The 20,760-nt window shown below is 39.7% G+C and overlaps 1 protein-coding gene across 4 annotated transcripts in view; it reads right to left on the bottom strand.

Annotated features, from left to right (window-relative positions):
* Nucleotides 1–20,760, bottom strand: part of AGBL2 (AGBL carboxypeptidase 2) — a 47,924-nt gene that overhangs the window by 9,297 nt on the left and 17,867 nt on the right. For 2 of the 4 annotated variants that reach the window (XM_010592058.3, XM_010592060.3), the window contains exons 8-16: nucleotides 14,136–14,289; nucleotides 11,602–12,384; nucleotides 8,968–9,124; nucleotides 6,971–7,097; nucleotides 6,062–6,162; nucleotides 4,914–5,044; nucleotides 3,636–3,702; nucleotides 1,535–1,660; nucleotides 1,009–1,116 (exon numbers count right to left, since the gene is read on the bottom strand). In XM_010592058.3, coding sequence (XP_010590360.1) covers nucleotides 1,009–1,116; nucleotides 1,535–1,660; nucleotides 3,636–3,702; nucleotides 4,914–5,044; nucleotides 6,062–6,162; nucleotides 6,971–7,097; nucleotides 8,968–9,124; nucleotides 11,602–12,384; nucleotides 14,136–14,289 — 1,754 coding nt within the window. The remainder of the gene's footprint in view (nucleotides 1–1,008; nucleotides 1,117–1,534; nucleotides 1,661–3,635; nucleotides 3,703–4,913; nucleotides 5,045–6,061; nucleotides 6,163–6,970; nucleotides 7,098–8,967; nucleotides 9,125–11,601; nucleotides 12,385–14,135; nucleotides 14,290–20,760) is intronic. The other 2 variants (XM_010592061.3, XM_010592063.3) reach the window with 1 other exon arrangement.

Here is a 20,760-nt window from a genome sequence, read left to right as displayed (position 1 = left end):
AGGAGTAGAGCACATCCTTTAGACCGGGGTTCCTGTGCCTGAGAAGCTCCTAGACCAGGGAAAGATTGATGACAAGGAGCTTCCCCCAGAGCCAACAGAGACAGAAAGCCTTACCCTAGAGCTGGCGCCTTGAATTTGAACTTCTAGCCTACTAGGCTGTGAGAGAATAAATTTCTCTTCGTTAAAGCCATCTGCTTGTGGTATTTCTGTTATAGGGGCAATAGATAACTAAAACAGGTAGTTAAGTAACGCATGGAATATTAACTGGTGTGGCTGGAATTTGAATTCTAGACAGAATTCAAACTTGTGCTGTTGCCACTACCACATTAGACACCAGAGATCATCAACACTGAATAGGAACAACTGCGTTCTGTTGGGGTTTCCCCAGTATAGTGCAGGTGGACCTCGTTATAACACTGTTAACCATGGGGTAGCATTCCTGCACCCTAACCACTAAGAATCACCTACTATTGAATCAAAACATATTTTTATACATAAAAAAAATCAAGGATCTTATAGCTACAAGACTCCAAGGTACTAAAACAACCCAAAAGTTGGTTGAGTGCCTGTTCTCTGTGTTCCCACCGCACCCTTACCGTAACGTAATTTCCTGTGTACTTGTTAAAATTCTCACCAATCTGTAAGTTCCCTGAGGCAAGAACAGTGTTTTGTTCAAAGTATTCCAGTAGAGGCACTTAGTACGTGAGCAACAAAATTTGTTGGATGGATGCATGGACGGGGAGATGGAAGGATGGTAAAGCAGCCTGTTCTTATGTTTTTCACATAAAATCACAAATCACCAATAATACTTGATGTTACCCTTCAGGGGTGTCTAATCCAATGCAGTACCAGTGTCCCCACCACCAATTCAAGTGTTCCCCTGCTCCCAGTGGTTCTGACAGGTAAGGGTGACATAGATGGCTACAGCATTCTCTGCCCTCCTAGACAGATGTGCTGTACTGGAGAAATCAGACAATTTATATGACAAAAAGCAAAGCAAAAAGCTACCTCATTAAGTCTTGGCTTGTCATTTTTCATTGTTGTATAACTAGGATTCTCTGAATTTTTGAAAAAGGTAGGCTGCTTTTGTGGAGTAGAAGCAAATCCTGCCCTTTCCTAGAAGGATTGAGTACAAAGAGAATATTTTTTAATGGATCCATTCACAATTGACTCAATTTATCCAACAGCAAAACTCCCACCTCTGAAAGCCTTCTCATCTGTAGGAAGCAGAGGGTGTGGTATGGGTATGACGGCTAGGAGAAAGACTGGGAAGGAGCTATCTAGGTGTCCTTAGCCTACACCAGGCCTGAATCCTCAGCCACCCAGCCACTCTGGATTTGCTCCAGCCACCGCTTTTCCAGTACTACCTCTTTCTTCTGTAAATCCAGGCTTGATCAAAACCCACACTTGCTATGTAACGGAAGGTCTCTGAACTCAAAATAGAAAGTTTTTCCTTCCAATCCTCAGCCCCTTTTCCTGTTCCCTTGATGGAATACCCTGTAACTAGACAGAAGCAGGCAGCAGGCTTTCTTACCGAGGCATCTTCGGTTAACTTTAACTCTCGCATCAAATTATTTCTCTGATACTGCTCATTTCGCTGTTTCCTAGTCTGGAGCTGCTTCTTTTTCTTCTTCTTATACATCTTCTTCTTCTGTTTCAACTATTTCAGAAAGTACAGAGAAACCAGTCACTGAGGATTCTGGAGCCAACCGCCCGAGCACCTGTGGCACTCTTTACAAAACACTCAAGACACGACATCTAATCTAGTATGCAGAGCTCTCACAACGTTGAATCGCTGTTTGGAGAATGAACAGTTCAGTAATCTCCTTGCCAGAGGCTGCTCCCTATTCAAGAACCCCAAACCTCACTACTACAGATATACTAAACCAAAGGGGCACCTATACCAGTAAGTGAATATCTGTCATTTAACATATGAAATCAGATTACTTATACCATTAATCTCAGGTCCAGATGATACTGATTACTAGATGTGTTGGAGCCCTGGTGGCATAGTGGTTAAGAGCTTGGCTACTAACCAAAAGGTTGGCAGTTCAAATTCACCAACCGCTCCTTGAAAGCCCTATGGAGCAGTTCTACTCTGTCCTGTAGGGTTACTATGAGTCAGAATCAATTCGACTGCAATGGGTTTGGTTTTTTTTTTTCCAGATGTATGGTTAAAAGAATCAGTTTGTGCCTACAGCTCAGACTAATTGTCCAGGAACTCACTCCATGGTGAAGCTTATACTGATACTGCAAATCCAGCAGAAGAAATTGTAGGGCACAGTTTGATTTGGCTGGCTCCTCCTGACACAGCCTTAATCTCATCCTACAATAGAGAAAATTCCTACTTTACTTAGGAAATCATGTGTATAATAAACCAAAACAAGTATGTTGTTGTTCCTTAAGCTCTACAGCATCCATGCAAGAAAATGTCTCTGAGCAGATGAGGCAAAACAATTAATATATGGAAATGTAAAAAACTAAGATTATATGAGTAACTTTTTTTTTTTTTAAAGTATGGGTCATTTTTATTTTAATTAATTTTTATTGTGCTTTAAATGAAAGTTTACAAATCAGCTCAGTCTCTCATACAAAAATTTACATACACCTAGTATATATATATATATTTTTACTATATACTCCTAATTGCTCTCCCTCTAATGAGATAGCACAGTTCTTTCCTCCACTCTTTCTCCTTGTGTCCATTCGGGTAGCTTCTGGCCCCCTCTGCCGTCTCACCTCCCCTCCAGACAGGAGATGCCAACATAGTCTCATGTGTCTACTTGATCCAAGAAGCTCGTTCTTCACCAGTATCACTTTCCATCTCATATTCCAGTCCAATCCCTGTCTGAGGCGTTGGCTTTGGGAATGGTTCCTGTCTTGGGCTAACAGAAGGTCTGGGGCCCATGGCCTCTGGGGTCCTTCTAGTCCCAGCCTGACCATTAAGTCTGGTCTTTTTATGAGAATTTGGGGTCTGCATTCCACTGCTCTCCTGCTCCCTCAGGAGTTCTCTGTTGTGTTCCCTGTCAGGGCAGTCATCGGTTGTGGCCGGGCACCATCTAGTTCTTCTGGTCTCAGGCTGATGTAGTCTCTGGTTTATGTGGTCCTTTCTGTCTCTTAGGCTCATAGTTACCTTGTGTCTTTGGTGTTCTTCCTTCTTCCTTGCTCCAGGTGGGCTGAGATCAATTGATGCATCTTAGACGGCCGCTTGCTAGCGTTTAAGACCCCAGACGCCACTCTCCAAAGTGGGATGCAGAATGTTTTCTTAATAGATTTTATTATGCCAGTCGACTTAGATGTCCCCTGAAACCATGGTCCTCAAAGCCCTGCAGTATGGGTCATTTTTAATAATCTCTATCAACTGATTTTTCTCTTTAGTTAAAACTATGGAATAAATATGGAGTCCCCATGTATATATTTTTTTTCCATAGATTTTTTTAAAGCAAGTTATAAAGAAAGAAATGAAAACTTCCAGGGCAGGGTGACCAGTTAGGACACTATTACCATATTTTCTGATTGTAGAAGGAAATTATAATCTCGTTTACTCTCCGCAAAATTCCACCAAATTATCTTTTAAGTCATGATATTTTTAAAGCTGCTACATTATTGGGTGTTAAGAGTCTAAATAATCTTACCTCATCTGCTATGTTCAGTAGGTGAATGGGGAGACCGTCTGAGAGGGAGCTGTCAGACCCACTGGTGCTGTTTTCAAAAGGAAAGAAGAAAGGAAAATAACTGTTAATATGTCCAGAAGTATAACATTTACCAGGCTAGCTGCACAGGACTAGGTTATCTAGTCTACTATGTGCCTACATTGTCTATGTTTCAATGACTCTGGAATTCTTGACAAGCACATTCATTCGTTGACTCACTCATTCATCCTGAACACCTATTCCATGCCGGGCAAGTGTGTTAGGCACAGGCGTAAGATGAATAAGGCAGAGCCCCGGTGCCAAGGAATTCATGATCCATGTGTTAAGTAAACACTGGGCAGATGGGCAAAACTGCCTTTGGCAGCAGTTGGGAGAGGCTATAGGATTCTCAATGTACAGCCCTAGAGGAGACTGGGGGACTGTGATTTGTTTGGGAGCAGTCTGGCCAGTACCAATTCAGACAGCCAGGAACTTACCAGATACTCTGTAAAAGCTTCCTAACTGTATAAACAGATTTAATAATAAGGAATCTACAAGTCAGACAGCAGGAGTATTACCTTTTCACTTCAATTCTCCTTTCAAAAGTTTTAGATGCACATCTAGACTAACCTGAAGTCCTTGCCCATAAACGGTCTCCTCCCCCTTTCATCTCCTCATTCTCTCATGTCTGACATCCAATCCATAAACAGATCCTAATGGTTGTAACTTCAAAACATATCTAGAACTCGACCCATTCGCACCACTCCACCTCCACCACCACATTCTGGTCTAAACCACCATCATCTTTCACCTGTATTACTGTACTGGCCTCCTAATTAGTTTCCCTGGTTAGACTTTTCCTCCTTACAACCTGTTTTCCACACAGCAGCCAGAGTACTCCTGTTAAAATCAAAAACTAAGTCAGATTGTAACATTTCTCTACTTAAAACCTTCCAAAAGCTTTCCATCTCCCTTGGAGAAAACCAAAGACTTTATCTGCAATGGCCCTCAAGGCCCTACCCTACACAAACTGCCTGTCCCACTCCCTACCATTTCCAGTGTCTAGAACAGAGCCTGGCAAAGAACAGACACTCAATACATAGTTGTTGAAGGAATTAAATGCACTGAAGTGTGCCATGACTGAGGAGTATGATTTAATTTTTTTGTGCCCGAGGTCCAAAACCAACCAAACCAAACCAATAAATAAATAAAACCAGAGTAAACAAAACTTTTTTAAAAGACAGAACTTCTCTGGATTTTCTTTGAAATGAACTTTGTCACCTGGATTCAATGTCAGACAAAGAGATGTCACTCCAACTTCCTTCTAAATCCACATCTTGTCCAAGTTCATTGAACTTCTTATGAATTTCCTGTTGTAAGAGCTCTTTAAGCTCTGCTAGACACTGTGTGAACTGTGAAGTGAAACGAAGAACTATTTTTGATCGTTTATTTATCTATCAAGTATTTACTAATTATTCTCAGACAGACACTTTACTTATTGCTAGGGCAACAAAGATGAATAAGCTGTAACCACGGCTGCTAAGGACATATTAACAGAGAAATTACATGAGCTGAAGGAACATGTAGACTTTTTTCAGGGCAGGGCATCAATGAGCATTGCTTTATCCACTTTTCCCAGGCTAACGATAAATTTCTTAAACAAAGTAAATGATCTGATTTATTTTATGATTTTGAGTAGCAAGGAAGGAAATGTTAGAAGGGGGTTGTTCAGATTTTTGCCGATGGCAAAGATGATTCAAGGCTGCAGTGTGGTCAAATTCTCCTTTAAATATTTTTTATTAAACAATTGCATCCAGGGTGGTGGATATAATAATGCTCCCAGGGCCAACATTTCTGGAGGGGTATTAGAGGTAAGTTAGAGACCATGAGTACAGACTCCCTTTTAAGAAGCTGCATGATGAAGGGAAACACAGAAACAAAGCCAAAGGAAACTTGTGTTTGTGTTTTAGGATAGGGCAGCTTGAGAACACTGCAGTTGAGGAGAAGTAAAAAGAAGAAAAAACTGAGGACACAGAAAAGAGAAGAGATGATTAATGAGGTAAGACCTTGGGGACGCTATAGGGGAAGTCACCAAGTGCACAAAGGGCAGCGTTCGTTTTGGGGAAGAGAAAGGAAACAGAAGAAAAGGAAGTAAGAATTGGTGCTACCATAGGTAAGCTAGAAGTGAGACAGAGGTGCACTAAAGGAAAGCTTGCAGGATGGCCTCTATCTTCTTGCTGAATTATGAGGTCTGACCATTTGCTGAGAGTGTATAAGCTGAGGGATTTATTATCTCTTCGTTCATAAAAAACTTGAGAAAAATGTTAAGAGGAAAATAAAGTATTACCTATAATCCCAATGGACTGACTTTGGACCTACCAGCAGCCAATCATGGTAGCATCACTACATTTCTTGAAACTCATTTTTACCTTGGTTTGGTCAGGGTCACAGAAATCCAGAAGGGTGTCACAGACATGATAGCCTAGGCATTTCAGATCCTCAATAGTAAAGTGGGTGTCTCTTTTACTGCCTGGAAAAATCCATAGTTTTTTTTTTTTTTAATTAAATCTTAATGACTGACTACAAATCCAATCTATGAGTATCTCTTCAAAAATACCATCTCTGATTCTAGATTATTATGTTTCTGGATGGGGTAGCTCTCTTTCTAGTTTCAGTTTGGTTCAGAAGAATCTTTGACAATAAAAAAAAGTTTGCAGTCATAAGGGGTATAATTACGAGGTTTATTCTGTGGTAGGCACTATGCCAAGTGTTTTACATGCACTATTCCACTAAACAAGGAGCTCTGGTGGTGCAACGGTTAAGCGCTCAACTGCTAACCAAAAGGTTGGTGGTCTGAACTTACCCATGGGCTCTGAGGGAGAAAGACCTGGTGGTCTGCTTCCGCAAAGATTATAGCCTAGAAAACCCTATGGGGCAGTTCTATTCTGTCATATGGGGTTGCTATGAGTTGAAATTGACTTGATAGCACCTAACAACAACGATCCCATTAAATAGTATCTATAATGCAGGTATTATTATTGCCAATTAAAGAAAAACAGGGTTGTAAGAGGTTACGTGGGTTTTTAAGAGGTTAAGTAAACTACTTAGGATCATACAACTTGTAAATGGATCTGATTCCAGGGCCCTGTCAACCTCTATGCTACATCGCCCCATCAAGTATTATATTCCACATCCATTTTTTAGGTACTCAAAATTAGCATAAGTCACAGATTAAGAAATCCTCTAGGTCAATTACTTCAATGACATTCAAAAGGATTTCATCTCCCCAGGTGCTTTGCTTGGTTTCCCCTTGCCATGCTGGCCTATGACAAGCTTACCTAGGGTGGACCCGCCGAAGGTAGACTCCATGGTGTAACTGTTTAGGATTCCCATCCGCCACATAACAACTCGTCCTGTTCCTTCTCTGCACTTTTGGACCTTAAAATTACAACTATGAAAAGAGAACTAAAGAGAAATCCAAATCCTGTTATTCATAAATGGGCAAATATAAGGTATCTAAGATTCACTAATATAAGAAGGGTTCCTCTGATGTCTATACATTATTTCCTAAAGTACGTTCCATAAAATATTAAGGAAGAGAGAAATGGAGGAAGAAAAGAAAGGGTGAAGAGTCCATATAAACTCCTTCTTTTTATAGATAAGGGTGGCCGTTCCTCACATAACATTTTGTCTCGTCTACCTTTATGTGAGAAACTTTGGACTATCATTTAAATACTTTTCTAATCCCAACCTGATTTCTTCGTTCTAATGACAGTTACATTTTATGGATTGATATAAGATGCTAAAAACCAACACCTAAATCAATGTAGATACTCTGCATATGCCCAACCATCACAAAGCTGTTACTTAGCCAGTCATTAAAAATTTTAAGTTGTTCTCATTTGCCTTTTAATATCTTAGTTATTTGTATCTCATATTATATAAACTTTTCTGTGGGGGCTCATACAACATTAGCATTTTGTTTGTCCTCCAATTCCTTCTTGCGCTGCAGCCACAGGATTAAAGATGATAGATAATTCTACCTACCAAGATTTTAAGTTTATCCAAAGATTAGCCCTGGTGGTATAGTGGTAAGCATTTGGCTGCTAACAAAAAGGCTGGCAGTTTGGATCTACCTGCTGCTCCTTGGAAACCTTGTGGGGCAATTCTATTCTGTCTTATGGGGTTGGTAGGAGTTGGAATCGACTTGCCAGCAATGGGTTTGTTTGTTTTTTTTTACAGGGCCAACGATAACACACGTAAGGGGTGTGTTTCATAGTTCAATCATGTATACGAGACTAATTGGCACACCAGCCCAAAAGGAAAGGACAGGAAAAATGGACAAATGGAAACAGGGAACCTGGGACAGAGAAGGGGAGAGTGTTGACACAACATGGGGTTGGCAACCAATGTCATAAAATAATTTGTGTTATTAACTGTTTAATGAGAAACTAATTTACTCTGTAAGTTTTCACCTAAAGCACAGTTAAAAAAAAAAAAAAGTTTAAGTTGGTGGCCAGGAGAAGGAACCAGAGCAATTTTTTCAAAGACCATCTTTATTGAGAGAGAATTCATATACCATAGAATTCACCCATTTAAAAACTACAAGTCAGTGGGTTTAACTATATTCTCAAAGTTGTGCAACCACTGCCTCATTTAAAGTTTAAAACATTTTCATCGTCCACCCGCAAAAAAAAAAAAACCTGTACCCATTAGCAGTCACTCTCTAATTCACACCCCTCCTGCCAGCCCTAGGCAGCCACTAATCTACTTCCAAAAGTCTCTCTAGATTTGTCTATTCTGGATATTTCATATAAATGGAATCATACAATATGTGGTCATTTGTGACTGCTTCCTTTCACTTAACATGATGTTTTCGAGGTTCACCCACGCTGGGGCATGCATCAGTATTTGATTCCTTTTTACTGCTGAATAACATTCTACAGTGTGGATGTACCACATTTCATTTATCCATTCACCAGTTATCGACACAGAGCAATTTTTAAAGCCACACCTTCCTAGTTCTTGAAGTCCAGGTACAGTAAAACCTGTGAGAACCAGAAGGGGTGTGAGGCAGAAACCTGTCAGAGAAGGAAAATGCAAATATTTTCCACTGAAATGAGCCACAGGAAAGTGGTAAGACTGTCAAAGGCAGAAAACTTGCTAGACCTGGAAAAACAAGGCAGTCCTGGTGAGTTCCTGCTTTCACAGGTTTCATGTATTTAATCAAGATAATACAAAGAGATACAAAGTGGCAAATCAAACACTAAGTATAGGAAGCAGTGAGTTTCCCTCTCCCTGAGTCAATGGATAGAAAATTACCTTATGTGCTTACCTTATCTGGTGCATTTTTGCTTAACATTAAAGGAAAGACCCGCTCATGAAGCCAGTACTTGCGATGGTTGTTATTACAGCCATACACGAAGATGTTATTCTTACGGCTATGGCCATGGAAATCACAATACAAGAGAACTTCCCTTTCTTCAAGAAGTCTGGGGTTGGGGGGAATGAAAAGGACTCAGTGGACATCCAAACGCATGTGAATAATCAACAATATTCCAAGGATCTTTTGGAATCTCTTCCTTCAGTATGGTTGTTGATACCTTCCCTCCTAAGAAAATTTCAACTCCCAGTGGCCTTCAGTATTTTTTGCATTAGTTTTTTTTTTTTTTTAGACATCCTTTCTAGATAATATTTTATCTTCTTACCACCTGCCTTCAACTTCTACACAAACTGGTCTGTCACAGGGCAGAACCTTCCCACCTCTGAGGCCTTGGTCATATGCCTTTCCCTGCTGAAATGCCTTTTTATATGGGGTCTCTGGCCTGTCCAAGCCCCCTTCTCAGGAGTTCTGTCCCCATTCTCAGCCATTGTTGTAAACATGTCACCAGTGCCCTTGCCTAGGAGCCTGACGTAGAAAAGTCCTGCTGTGGAAAGAGGTGGAGGGTAGGCCATGTATGAACTGGTAAGGAAGCAGAGGAAACCTATTGTAAGAAAGCTCACCCTGGTGCAGACCTGTGGGGAGAGGGAGAAAGGCTGTAACTGCAGAGATGAAAAAAGGCAGAACCAAAGAAAGCTTTAGTTCCTGACTTTCCAGGGCCAATTCCTATGAGGCCCAGATCTTCTTTGTCTCCTGATAGCCTACTATAGTCTCAAATTAAACCCACTCAACTAGAGCTAGCCTAAGAGGCCTTTTTTTCCTTTTTTTTTTAATTGTGCTTTAAGTGAAAGTTTACAAATCAAGTCAGTCTCTCAGACAAAAACTTATGTTCACCCTGCTATGTACTCCTAGTTGCTCTCCACCTAATGAGACAGCACACTCCTTCTCTCCACCCTGTATTCCCTGTGTCCGTTCAGCCAGCTTCTGTCTCCCTCTGCCTTCTCACCTCCCCTCCAGACAGGGGCTGCCCACACAGCCTCATGTGTTTACTTATCCAAGAAGCTCACTCCTCACTTGTATCATTTTCTATCTTATAGCCCAGTCCAATTCCTGTCTGAAGACCTGGCTTTGGGAATGGTTCCTATCTTGGGCTAACAGAAGATATGGGGACCAAGACCTCTGGAGTCCTTCTAGTCTCAGTCAGACCATTAAGTCTGGTCTTTTTATGAGAATTTGAGGTCTGCATCCTACAGCTCTCCTGCTCCATCAGGGATTCTCTGCTATGTTCCCTGTCGGGGCAGTCATCAGTTGTAGCTGGGCACCATCTAGTTTTTCTGTTCTCAGGCTGATGTAGTCTCTGGTTTATGTGGCCCTTTCTGTCTCTTGGCTCATAATTACCTTGTGTCTTTGGTATTCTTCATTCTCCTTTGCTCCAGGTAGGTTGAGACCAATTGATACATCTTAAATGGCTGCTTGCTAGTGTTTAAGACCCCAGATGCCACTCACCAAAGTGGGATGCAGAATGTTTTCTTAATAGATTTTATCACAGAAGCCTTCTATTTCTTAAAATCTATAAAACTTGCCCAGGACACCCGGGTATTCAAACCTTCCAGGCATGTTCACTTTCTCCATGATGATGATGACAGGATGAAAAGGATGATAACAAAAATGGCCACTGCCACCACACATTTACAATGTGCTGGGTATTATGCTAAACAGATAAAATGGATTATCTCATTTAATCCTCACAGTCACTACAGAAGGCAGGTATCATTATACTCATTCTACAGATGACGAAGATGAAGCTCAGAGAGGTTAAATCACTTGGCCAAGATCACAGAGCCAGCCAGTAGTAAAAAAAGGTCTCAAACCCAGGCCTGTCCCACTCCCAAACACACGCTCTTTCACATGCTCTTGGCCATTTTGCCTACCACTGCTCCCGCCCTTTCCCATAGATACGGTTAGAAACATGCGTTCCCAGATTCCTATATGCTGTATCTTTATTTCTAATGAAAATTAAGGTGGGTGCTCTGTTACGTCACAGCGCTCAACTGTTTTCACACAGGGTTGGAAAACTGCTGACTGATTTACTTTCCTTTCCTCATAAGAGGCAATATAAGATGGTGATAAGGAATTCAGACTCTGAAAATGGATGGTCTATGTTCAAATATCCACCCTCCCACTAGCTCTATGTCCTTGGACAAGTTACTTAATCTTTCTGTACCACCATTTCCTCATCATACATCAAATGGGAATACTGACTGTACTCACCTCACAGGGTGAATGTGAGGATTAAATGAAGACTATGAACTCTTCTGACTTCTCAACTTCCCCATTTACTCACTTATCAGTGAAATGACTTTACTAGCTGAAAAGCTGCATGCCTCATTTCAAACCAAAGATAAGCTTGGGGTTAGAAGACTAAAAATTAATAAACCCATTTGACTGCAAAAAGAATGGTAAAGACTATCTCCAAAGCCATACCCAACTCCTACAGCCCTGGAAGAAAGTTCACACCCCATCAGATGGGGGCATCTGGCGCTAGTGCTCACAGCATTCACATAAAGATCAATAGATAAAGGCTCTCACCTCTTTATCATGTTCTTGGTGTACCAGATGCAAGGGAAAGACTCCTTCAGAATGGTCTTATAATGCCTGTTCAAGTCCCTTCCAGCCAATGAACACCGATAATTCCCCACAATTACTCCATCTGGATTTAACATGGGTACCACCTTGAAGACAAAGATGTCTCTGAGGAGCTGGGCATCTGGGGAGTTGCTAAGGATGAAGTCCAAAAAGCCTTTCATAATCCAAGAACCATTACTTTCCCCTGGGTGGACTCTTGCACTGAAGACCACAGCTTTCTTTGCAGCTGCCTCTTGAGGGCTTTGGGATGGGTTGGTGATGGTGAGAAGGTAGACAGTGTTTCCTGCCAGGCTTCTGCATAAAGCACGGAGCTTACAGAACTGGGATTGGACGGGGTTGTTTGCCACTGACAGGAGGTAGCATTGCAAGTCAGTGTATGTATATGGGTAGAAGTGTGCAAAGAAGCAAGTGTCCTGGTCGTGTGGAAACTGAATGGTCCACGTGAGACAATAAAACGGCTGCTGCTTGTCATCTGTGTTGTTCTTATAGTACTTGATTTCATTTCCCACTCTTCTCCAGCCAATGTTGTGGGTGTCGGCATCCAACTGGGAGTACATGAGTGGCTTCATCCCTGTAGTGTAAAGGCTCTTCGGCTTTAGCAAGTTGACGATGGTGAATCGATAGGTGACATCCTTTCTGGTGTTTTGAACTCGAAAATAAAACCACTGAGTGTGTTTGTTTGTGTAGAGGTCAGTTCGCAAGGTAAGCTCATACTCATAGGTATCTCTGTAATAGAGAAAATTGAAGAACATCTCAGCAACCCAACCAAAAACCTAAAAAATCTATTGCCTTCAAGTCAATTCCAACTCACAGTGACCCTACAGGACAGAGAACTGCCCCATAGGGCTGTAAATCTTTACGGAAGCAGACTGCCACATATTTCTCCTGCAGAATGGCTGGTAGGTTCGAATTGCTGATCTTTTGGTTAGCAGCTGTGTGCTGAACCACTGCACCACTAGGGCTCCTTCTGTAACCCAACACACCCCTCAAAAAAAAAAAAAACACCTGGGAAAATATTGTTTTTCCCTGGTAAAAACAGACCTTATTACTACATAAAAACCTGTGACATCAAATAATCAAATATGTATTCTCCAATTTACCTAGTTCTTCAACCCACGTTAGGCTAACAGGAACTTGGGGAGGAAAGTTTATTTGGGGTGGGACAGGAAGAGTCCCCAAAACGTATGCTGCTGTACAGGATGTTTGGGAGCTCTGTGACCTTCTTGGTTATCTCTCTATAGGCTGTCCAGCAGCAATTTCTAACCACTTTACTACATTCCTCTGAAACATGGTTAACAGTAGTGCAGCCTGAGTTGTGTAGGCTGCTAGCTCCTTCATGGAGATCACCCTGGAGGAGGAGATCCTTAAGTCTCCAGTGCTATTTTTATCTCCACTAATAACTGTTTGAAGATGAGGGATATCTCTGGAACGGATTCATCTTGCTTAAAAGAAGCAGGACTAACACGTATGAAAAGGTATTCACCCACATGCATAATTAAAGATGCACAAATTAAAGTAAGATGCCATTTCCCCCTCTATCTGATTAGTATTCCAGCACTGGGAAAAAGGTACTCATATTCTGTTGATGGGAAAAGAAATCTCATTGGAGGTCAATTTGACAATAACTAGTAATATTAAAAAGGTTCAAACCCTTTGACTCAACAATTTCATTTCTAGGAATTTAGCCCATAAAGCCACAAATACTTAAAAATATAAATGCCTAGGGGCATTAATTCTATTAATTCATTAAAGCTAAAAACTATAAACATCTCAATTTTCCCTTAGTTGAGGATATGGTAAATAAGGTATGGAATATCTATACAACAGAATAACATGCATTATTAAAAATTAAGAGGCAGATCTGTGGTCCTGACATAAAAAAAGATGTAAAATTTATGAAGTAGAAAAAAGCGATTTGTAAAACAGTATATATGACATTATCCTATTTTTATTTTTAAAGATATATAATTTGTATACACGCACATGAAGAATAAGGTGTATATGCCAAACTGTTAATAGTAGCTGTCTCCAAAACCAAAAAACCATTGCCGTTGTTTCTGACTCATATCAACCCTTAGGATAGAGTAGGAGCGCCCTAAAGGGTTTTCAAGGAGATGGCTGGTGGATTCGAACTGCCGACCTTTTGGTTAGCAGCCCGAGCTCTTAACCACAATGGCACCAGGGCTCCAGTTGCTATCTCAGGAAGGTATAATTACAGGACTTGGGCTTTTTATGGTATGTATTTTAAAGGGGTACTAATTTATTTTATAAGCAGAAGAAACAACTTAGATAATATTTTACTTTGGGGACAAATACGAGTTGCAATTATTCCATTCTTCTACTTCATCCTCATAACCATTTGTCATCACCTCTCTTTTTTGCAAACATTCCTGACTATGAATATCATTCCCGAAGGCATCTATCTCTCAGTCACTCCTCCAATCTTCATCCCTTTGGGAAATTTCTCTGTTACTCACATTCTGACAGCTTTTTGCAGATTCCCACTCTCAAATCTTGATTCAAACAGCAGAGTGTTGTCATCTGGTCCTTGCAACGTGACAGCGAGGTCCTTGATAATTCCTCGTTTGCCTCCCACTCTGGAGCAGGTGAAATAGGAACCTTCAGTGGGCACTGCACGCAAGAGAGACATATTTAGGTCAGGTCCCACTCAGAATCCATGCATTTAGCCGGTATTTGAAATCGACTTGACTGCAATGGGTTTGGTTTTTGGTTTTCTATGTATCGAGCACTATTCCAGGTTAACAAAAATGAGTGTTCAAATTATCAATAGTCCTTGCTGAGATTTTTAATTTTCACCAATGTAGTTCTCTGAAGTCTGCTAGTGGGTTAGAACGTTTCCTTTTGCTACATGGATACCCTTGGCATCTCAAACTCATTTAAACCTGAATTTAAAAGGATGTTGCCAAAAAAATGGTATTCTAAATGTTTGCAATTGGGTGGAATAAGGTACAATTTATTTCAACTACTTTTTTGGAGAATCTTAAAATATTTATAATCTTGTTCTAAAAAATAAAAAAAAGGTGTAAATAGTACCTATTCACTAATTTAAAAATGATAAAGTGGAAAACAAAAAATAGAAAATAAAAGTACACTTTATACAATTTTTTATTATCTTCTTTCAGATTTAAATATAATGAAACTAGGTATTTGAGAATAATTGGTATGGGTGAATTTGGTTAAGAGGGGAACAAAAACATCATAGTTACTAATGAAAAGCTTTTCATTGAAATTTTATCTTGAAGATGAAGCTGAAACTAAAATTATGAAGTTGATTTCATCTTAACAAAATTTAGGTTGTACTCACAACCTGCTTTTAATCCTTAGAATAATAGTCAAGTGTTGTTAATTTTGGGCGGGGGGAGGATTTACAATTTTTCAGACAAAATTTAGTGAGAGGGCTTTATGACATCTTTGATTTTGCAGTTACTTTCACAAAATTATTTTAGTGCTTCATAGTTTTCCCAAGGAATTTTCTTTGTCCCATGATATTCATACAATGTCCAAAAGATATTCGTAGGTACTTAGAAGATCTTCTTCTGTTATATTTTGCTTTTCTCTTTGTTAACTGATGAAAAACTCCCAGATCTCCATTTGTCAATGACTTTGCAATGACTCAAGCAAATCTTCACATTTATCAACTTCACATGCTCCGCATCTTCCCCAGCACTTTTCTTTTTTAATTTTCATTGTGTTTTAAGTGAAAGTTCACAAATCAAGTCAGGCTCTCATACAAAAATTTATATACTCTTTGATTAAAAAAAAAAAAAAAAACCCCACTGCCGTCGAGTCGATCCCTTTAAGTCGGAATCGATTCCTTGGTATATACTCCTAACTGCTCTCCCCCTGAGACAGCACACTCCTTCCCTCCACTCTTTATTTTCACATCCATTCGGCCAGGTTCTGACCCCCCCTGCTCCCTTATCTCCCCTCCAGACAGGAGATGCCAACATAGTCTCATGTGTCTATTAAACCAAGAAGCTCATTCTTCACCAGTATCATTTTCTATCCCATAGTCCAGCCCAAGCCCTGTCTAAAGACTTGGCTTTGGGAATGGCTCATGTCTTGGGCTAACAAAAGGTCTAGGGACCATGACCTCCGGGGTCCTTCTAGTCTCAGTCAGACCATTAAGTCTGGTCTCTTTATGAGAATTTGGGGTCTGCATCCCACTGCTTTCCTGCCCCCTCAGGGGCTCTCTGTTGTGCTCCCTGTCAGGGCAGTGATCGGTTGTAGCTGGGTACCATCTAGCTCTTCTGGCCTCAGGCCAATGCAGTCTCTGGTTTATGTGGTCCTTTCTGTCCTTTGGGCTCATAATTACCTTGTATCTTTGGTGTTCTTCATTCTCCTTTGCTCCAGGTGGGTTGAGACCCATTGATGCATCTTAGGTGGCTGCTTGCTAGCATTTAAGACCCCAGAAGCCACTTTCCGAAGTGGGATGCGGAATATTTTAATAGACTTTATTATGCCAATTGACTTAGATGTCACCATAGCCCCCAAACCCCTGCCCCTGCTACGCTGGCCTTCGAAGCATTCAGTTTATTCAGGAAACTTCTTTGCTTTTAGTTTAGTCCACTTGTGCTGACCTTGCCTGCATTATGTGTTATCTTTCCCATAACCTAAAATAATTCTTGTCTACTATCTAATTATTATTATCAGAAACCCTGGTGGCGTAGTGGTTAAGTGCTACGGCTGCTAACCAAAAGGTCGGCAGTTCGAATCGGCCAGGTGGTCCTTGGAAACTCTATGGGGCAGTTCTACTCTGTCCTATAGGGGTCGCTATGAGTTGGAATCGACTCGATGGCAGTGGCTTTGGTTTGGTTTACTATCTAATTAGTGAAAACCCCCTCCCTCCCTCTCTTCCTCCTCCCTTCTTGTAAGCATCGAAGAATGTTTTCTTCTCTGTTTAAACTATCTCTCCAGTTATTAGAGTGGTCTTATACAATATTTGTCCTTTTGCAACTAATTTCACTCAGCATAATGCCTTCCAGATTCCTCCATGTTATAAAATACTCCACAGATTCACCATTGTTCTTTATCGATGCATACATAGTATTCCATTGTGTGAATATACCATAATTCATTTATCCATTCATACACTGATGGGCACCTTGGTTGCTTCCAACTTTTTGCTATTGTAAACACTGCTGCAATGAACATGGGTGTGCATATATCTGTTCGTGTAAAGGCTCTTAATTCTCTAGGATACATTCCAAGGAGTGGGATTGCTGGATCGCCTAGTAATATTATTTCTAGTTTTTTAAGGATGTGCCAAATAGATTTCCAAAGCAGTTGTACCATTTTACATTCCCACCAGCAGTGTATAAGTGTTCCAGTCTCTCATCTGGTAGTTCTATTTCTAGTTTTTCAAGGAAGTGCCAATCGATTTCCAAAGTGGTTGTACCATTTTACATTTCTACCAGCCGTGTATAAGTGTTCCAGTCTCTCCACAACCTCTCCAACATTTATCATTGTGTGTTTTTTGGATTAATGCCTGCCTTGTTGGAGTGAGATGGGATCTCATTGTAGCTGTGATTTGCATTTCTCTAACGTCTAATGATCGTGAGCATTTCCTCATGTATCTGTTAGCTACCTGAATGTCTTCTTTAGTAAAGTGTCTGTTTATATCTTTCGCCCATTTTTTAATTGGGTTATTTGTCTTTTTGCAGTTGAGTTTTTACAGTATAATGTAGATTTTAGAAATAAGGTGCTGATCGGAAATGCATAGCTAAAAACTTTTTCCCAGTCTGTAGGTAATCTTTTTCTCTTTTGGTGAAGTCTTTGGATGAGCACAGGTGTTTGATTTTTAGGAGCTCCCAGTTATCTAGCTTCTCTTCTGCATTGTTAGTAATGTTTCGTATACTGTTCATGCCATGTATTAGGGCTCCTAGCTAGCGTTGCCCCTATTTTTTCTTATATAATCTTTACCATTTTAGATTTTATATTTAGGTCTTTGATCCATTTTGAGTTAGTTTTTGTGCATGGTGTAAGGTCTTGTTTCATTTTTTTTACAGATGGATGTCCAGTTATGCCAGCACCATTTGTTAAAAAGACTGTCTTTTCCCCATTTAACTGACTTCGTGCCTTTGTCAAAAATCAGCTGCTCATATGTGGATGGAATTATGTCTGGATTCTCAATTCTGTTCCATTGGTCTATGTATCTGTTGTTGTACCAGTACCAGGCTGTTTTGACTACTGTGGTGGTACGACAGGTTCTAAAATCAGGTAGAGTAAGGCCTCCTACTTTGTTGTTCTTTTTCTGTAATGCTTTACTTATCCAGGGCCTCTTCCATATGAAGTTGGTGATTTGTTTCTCCATCTCATTAAAAAATGTCGTCGGACTCTGAATCAGAATTGCATTGTATCTATATATTGCTTTTGGTAGAATAGATATTTTTACAATGTTAAGTCTTCCTATCTATGAGCAAGGTATGTTCTCCCACTTACGTTAAGTCTCTTTTGGTTTCTTGCAGTAGCGTCTGGTAGTTTTCTTTGTATAGGTCTTTTACATCTCTGGTAAGATTTATTCCTAAGTATTTTATCTTCTTGGGGGCTACTGCAAATGGTATTGATTTGGTGATTTCCTTCTTGATGTTTTTTTTTTTTTAGTGTAGAGGAATCCAACCGATTTTTGTATGTTTGTCTTGTATCCGGATACTCTGCTGAACTCTCCTATTAGTTTCAGTAGTTTTCTTGAGGGTTTTCTGTGTATAAGTTCATGTCATCTGCAAAAAGAGATACTTTTACTTCTTCCTTACCAATCTGGATGCCCTTTATTTCTTTATCTAGCCTAATTGCTCTGGCTGGGACCTCCAGCACAATCCTGAATAAGAGTGGTGATAAAGGACATCCTTGTCTGATTCCCGTTCTCAAGGGAAATGCTTTCAGGCTCTCTCCATTTAGGGTGATGTTGGCTGTTGGTTTTGAATAAATGCCTTTTATTATGTTGAGGAATTTTCCTTCTATTCCTATTTTGCTGAGAGTTTTTATCATGAATGGGTGTTGAACTTTGTCAAATGCCTTTTCTGCATCACTTGATAAAATCATGTGGTTCTTGTCTTTTATTTATATGATGGATTACATTAATTGCTTTTCTAATGTTGGACCATTCCTGCATACCTGGTATGAATCCCACTTGGTCATGGTGAATTATTTTTTTGATATGTTGTTCAATTCTACTGGCTAGAATTTTGTTGAAGATTTTTGCATCTAAGTTCATGAGAGATATAATAGATTTGTAATTTTCTTGTGGTATCTTTACCTGGTTTTGGTATCAGGGATATGCTGGCTTCACAGAATGAGTTTGGGAGTATTCCGTCCTTTTCTATGCTCTGAAATACTTTTAGTAGTAGTGGTGTTAACTCGTCTCTGAAAGTTTGGTACAACTTTTCAGTGAAGCTGTTCGGGCCAGGGCTTTTTTTTATTGGCAGTTTTTTGATTACCTTTTCAATCTCTTCTTTTGTTATGGTCTATTTAGTTGTTCTCTCTCTGTTTGTGTTAGTTTAGGTAGGTAGTGTTTCTAGGAATTCATCCATTTCTTCTAAGTTTTCAAATTTGTTACAGTGCAATTTTTCATAGTAATCTGATACGATTCTTTTAATTTCAGTTGGGTCTGTTGTAATACCGCCCATCTCGTTTCTTTTTTGGGTTATTTCCTTCCTCTCCTGTTTTTCTTTTGCCAGTTTGGCCAGTGGTTTATCAATTTTGTTAATTTTTTCAAAGAACGAGCTTTTGGTCTTGTTAACTCTTTCAAGTGTTTTTCTGTTTTCTATTTCATTTAATTCTGGTCTAATTTTTATTATTTGTTTTCTTCTGGTGCCTGAGGGTTCCTTTTGTTCCTCTCTTTCTATTTCTTCAAGTTGTAGGGATAATTCTTTGATTTTGGCCCTTTCTTCTTTCTGGATGTGTGCATTTCTTGACATAAATTGACCTCTGAGCACTGCTTTCGATATGTCCCAAAAGGTTCTGATAGAAAATGTTTTCATTTTCATTGGATTCTATGAATTTCTTTATTTCATCCTTAATGTCTTCTACAACCCAGCCGTTTTTGAGCAGGGTATTTTTCAGTTTCCAAGAGTTTGATTTCTTGTCCCTGCTTTTTGTGTTATTGATTTCTACTTTTATGGCCTTATGGTCAGAGAAGATGCTTTGTAATATTTCGATGTTTTGGATTCTGCTAAGGCTTGCTTTATGACCTAATATGTGGTCTACTCTAGAGAATGTTCCATGTGCACTAGAAAAGAAAGTATACTTGGCTGCTATCGGGTGGAGTGTTATGTATATATCTATGAGGTCAAGTTGGTTGATTGTGGCGTTTAGATCTTCCGTGTCTTTATCAAACATCTTTCTGGATGTCCTGCCCTTCACTGAAAGTGGTGTGTTGAAGTCTCCTACTATAATTGTGGAGCTGTCTCACTTTTCAATGCTGTCAGAGTTTATGTATCTTGAAGCCCTGTCAGTGGGTACATAAATATTTAATATGGTTATATCCTCCTGGTATATTGTCCCTTTAATCATTATACAGTGTTCTTCTTTTTCCTTTGTGGTGGATTTAACTTTAAAGTCTATTTTGTTGGAAATTAATACTGCCACTTCTGGTCTTTTTTGATTGTTGTTTGTTTGATATGTATTTTTTCCATCCTTTGCGTTTTAGTTTGTGTCTCTAAGTCTAATGTGCGTCTCTTGTAGGCAGCATATAGGTGGATCGTGTGTTTTTATCCAATCTGCCACTCTCTGTCTCTTTATTGGTGCTGCTAGTCCATTTACATTCAGCATTAATTATAGATAGGTATGAGTTTTTTTTTTTATGAGTTCAGTGCTGTCATTTTGATGTCTTTTTTTGTGTGTTTAGTTTTTTTCCCACTTAATTTTTTCTGCTGAGTAGTTTATCTTTTTAAATTGTCTTTTTCTCTTATTTGTTGCTGTTGATTTTGTTTCTGCTGAGTCCCTGTTTTTTTCTTGTATTTTATTTTGATCAGTAGGTTAGTCTCCTTTGTGGTTACCTTACTATTTATCCCTATTTTTCTAAGTTGAAACCTAACTTTTATTTCTTTATATCGCCTTGTCTTGCTCTCCACATGAAAGATC

This window comes from Loxodonta africana, chromosome 7, assembly GCF_030014295.1.
Source record: "Loxodonta africana isolate mLoxAfr1 chromosome 7, mLoxAfr1.hap2, whole genome shotgun sequence".
In the NCBI taxonomy this organism is placed as follows: Eukaryota; Metazoa; Chordata; class Mammalia; order Proboscidea; family Elephantidae; genus Loxodonta; species Loxodonta africana.
This window is presented reverse-complemented; position numbering and strand designations above follow the sequence as displayed.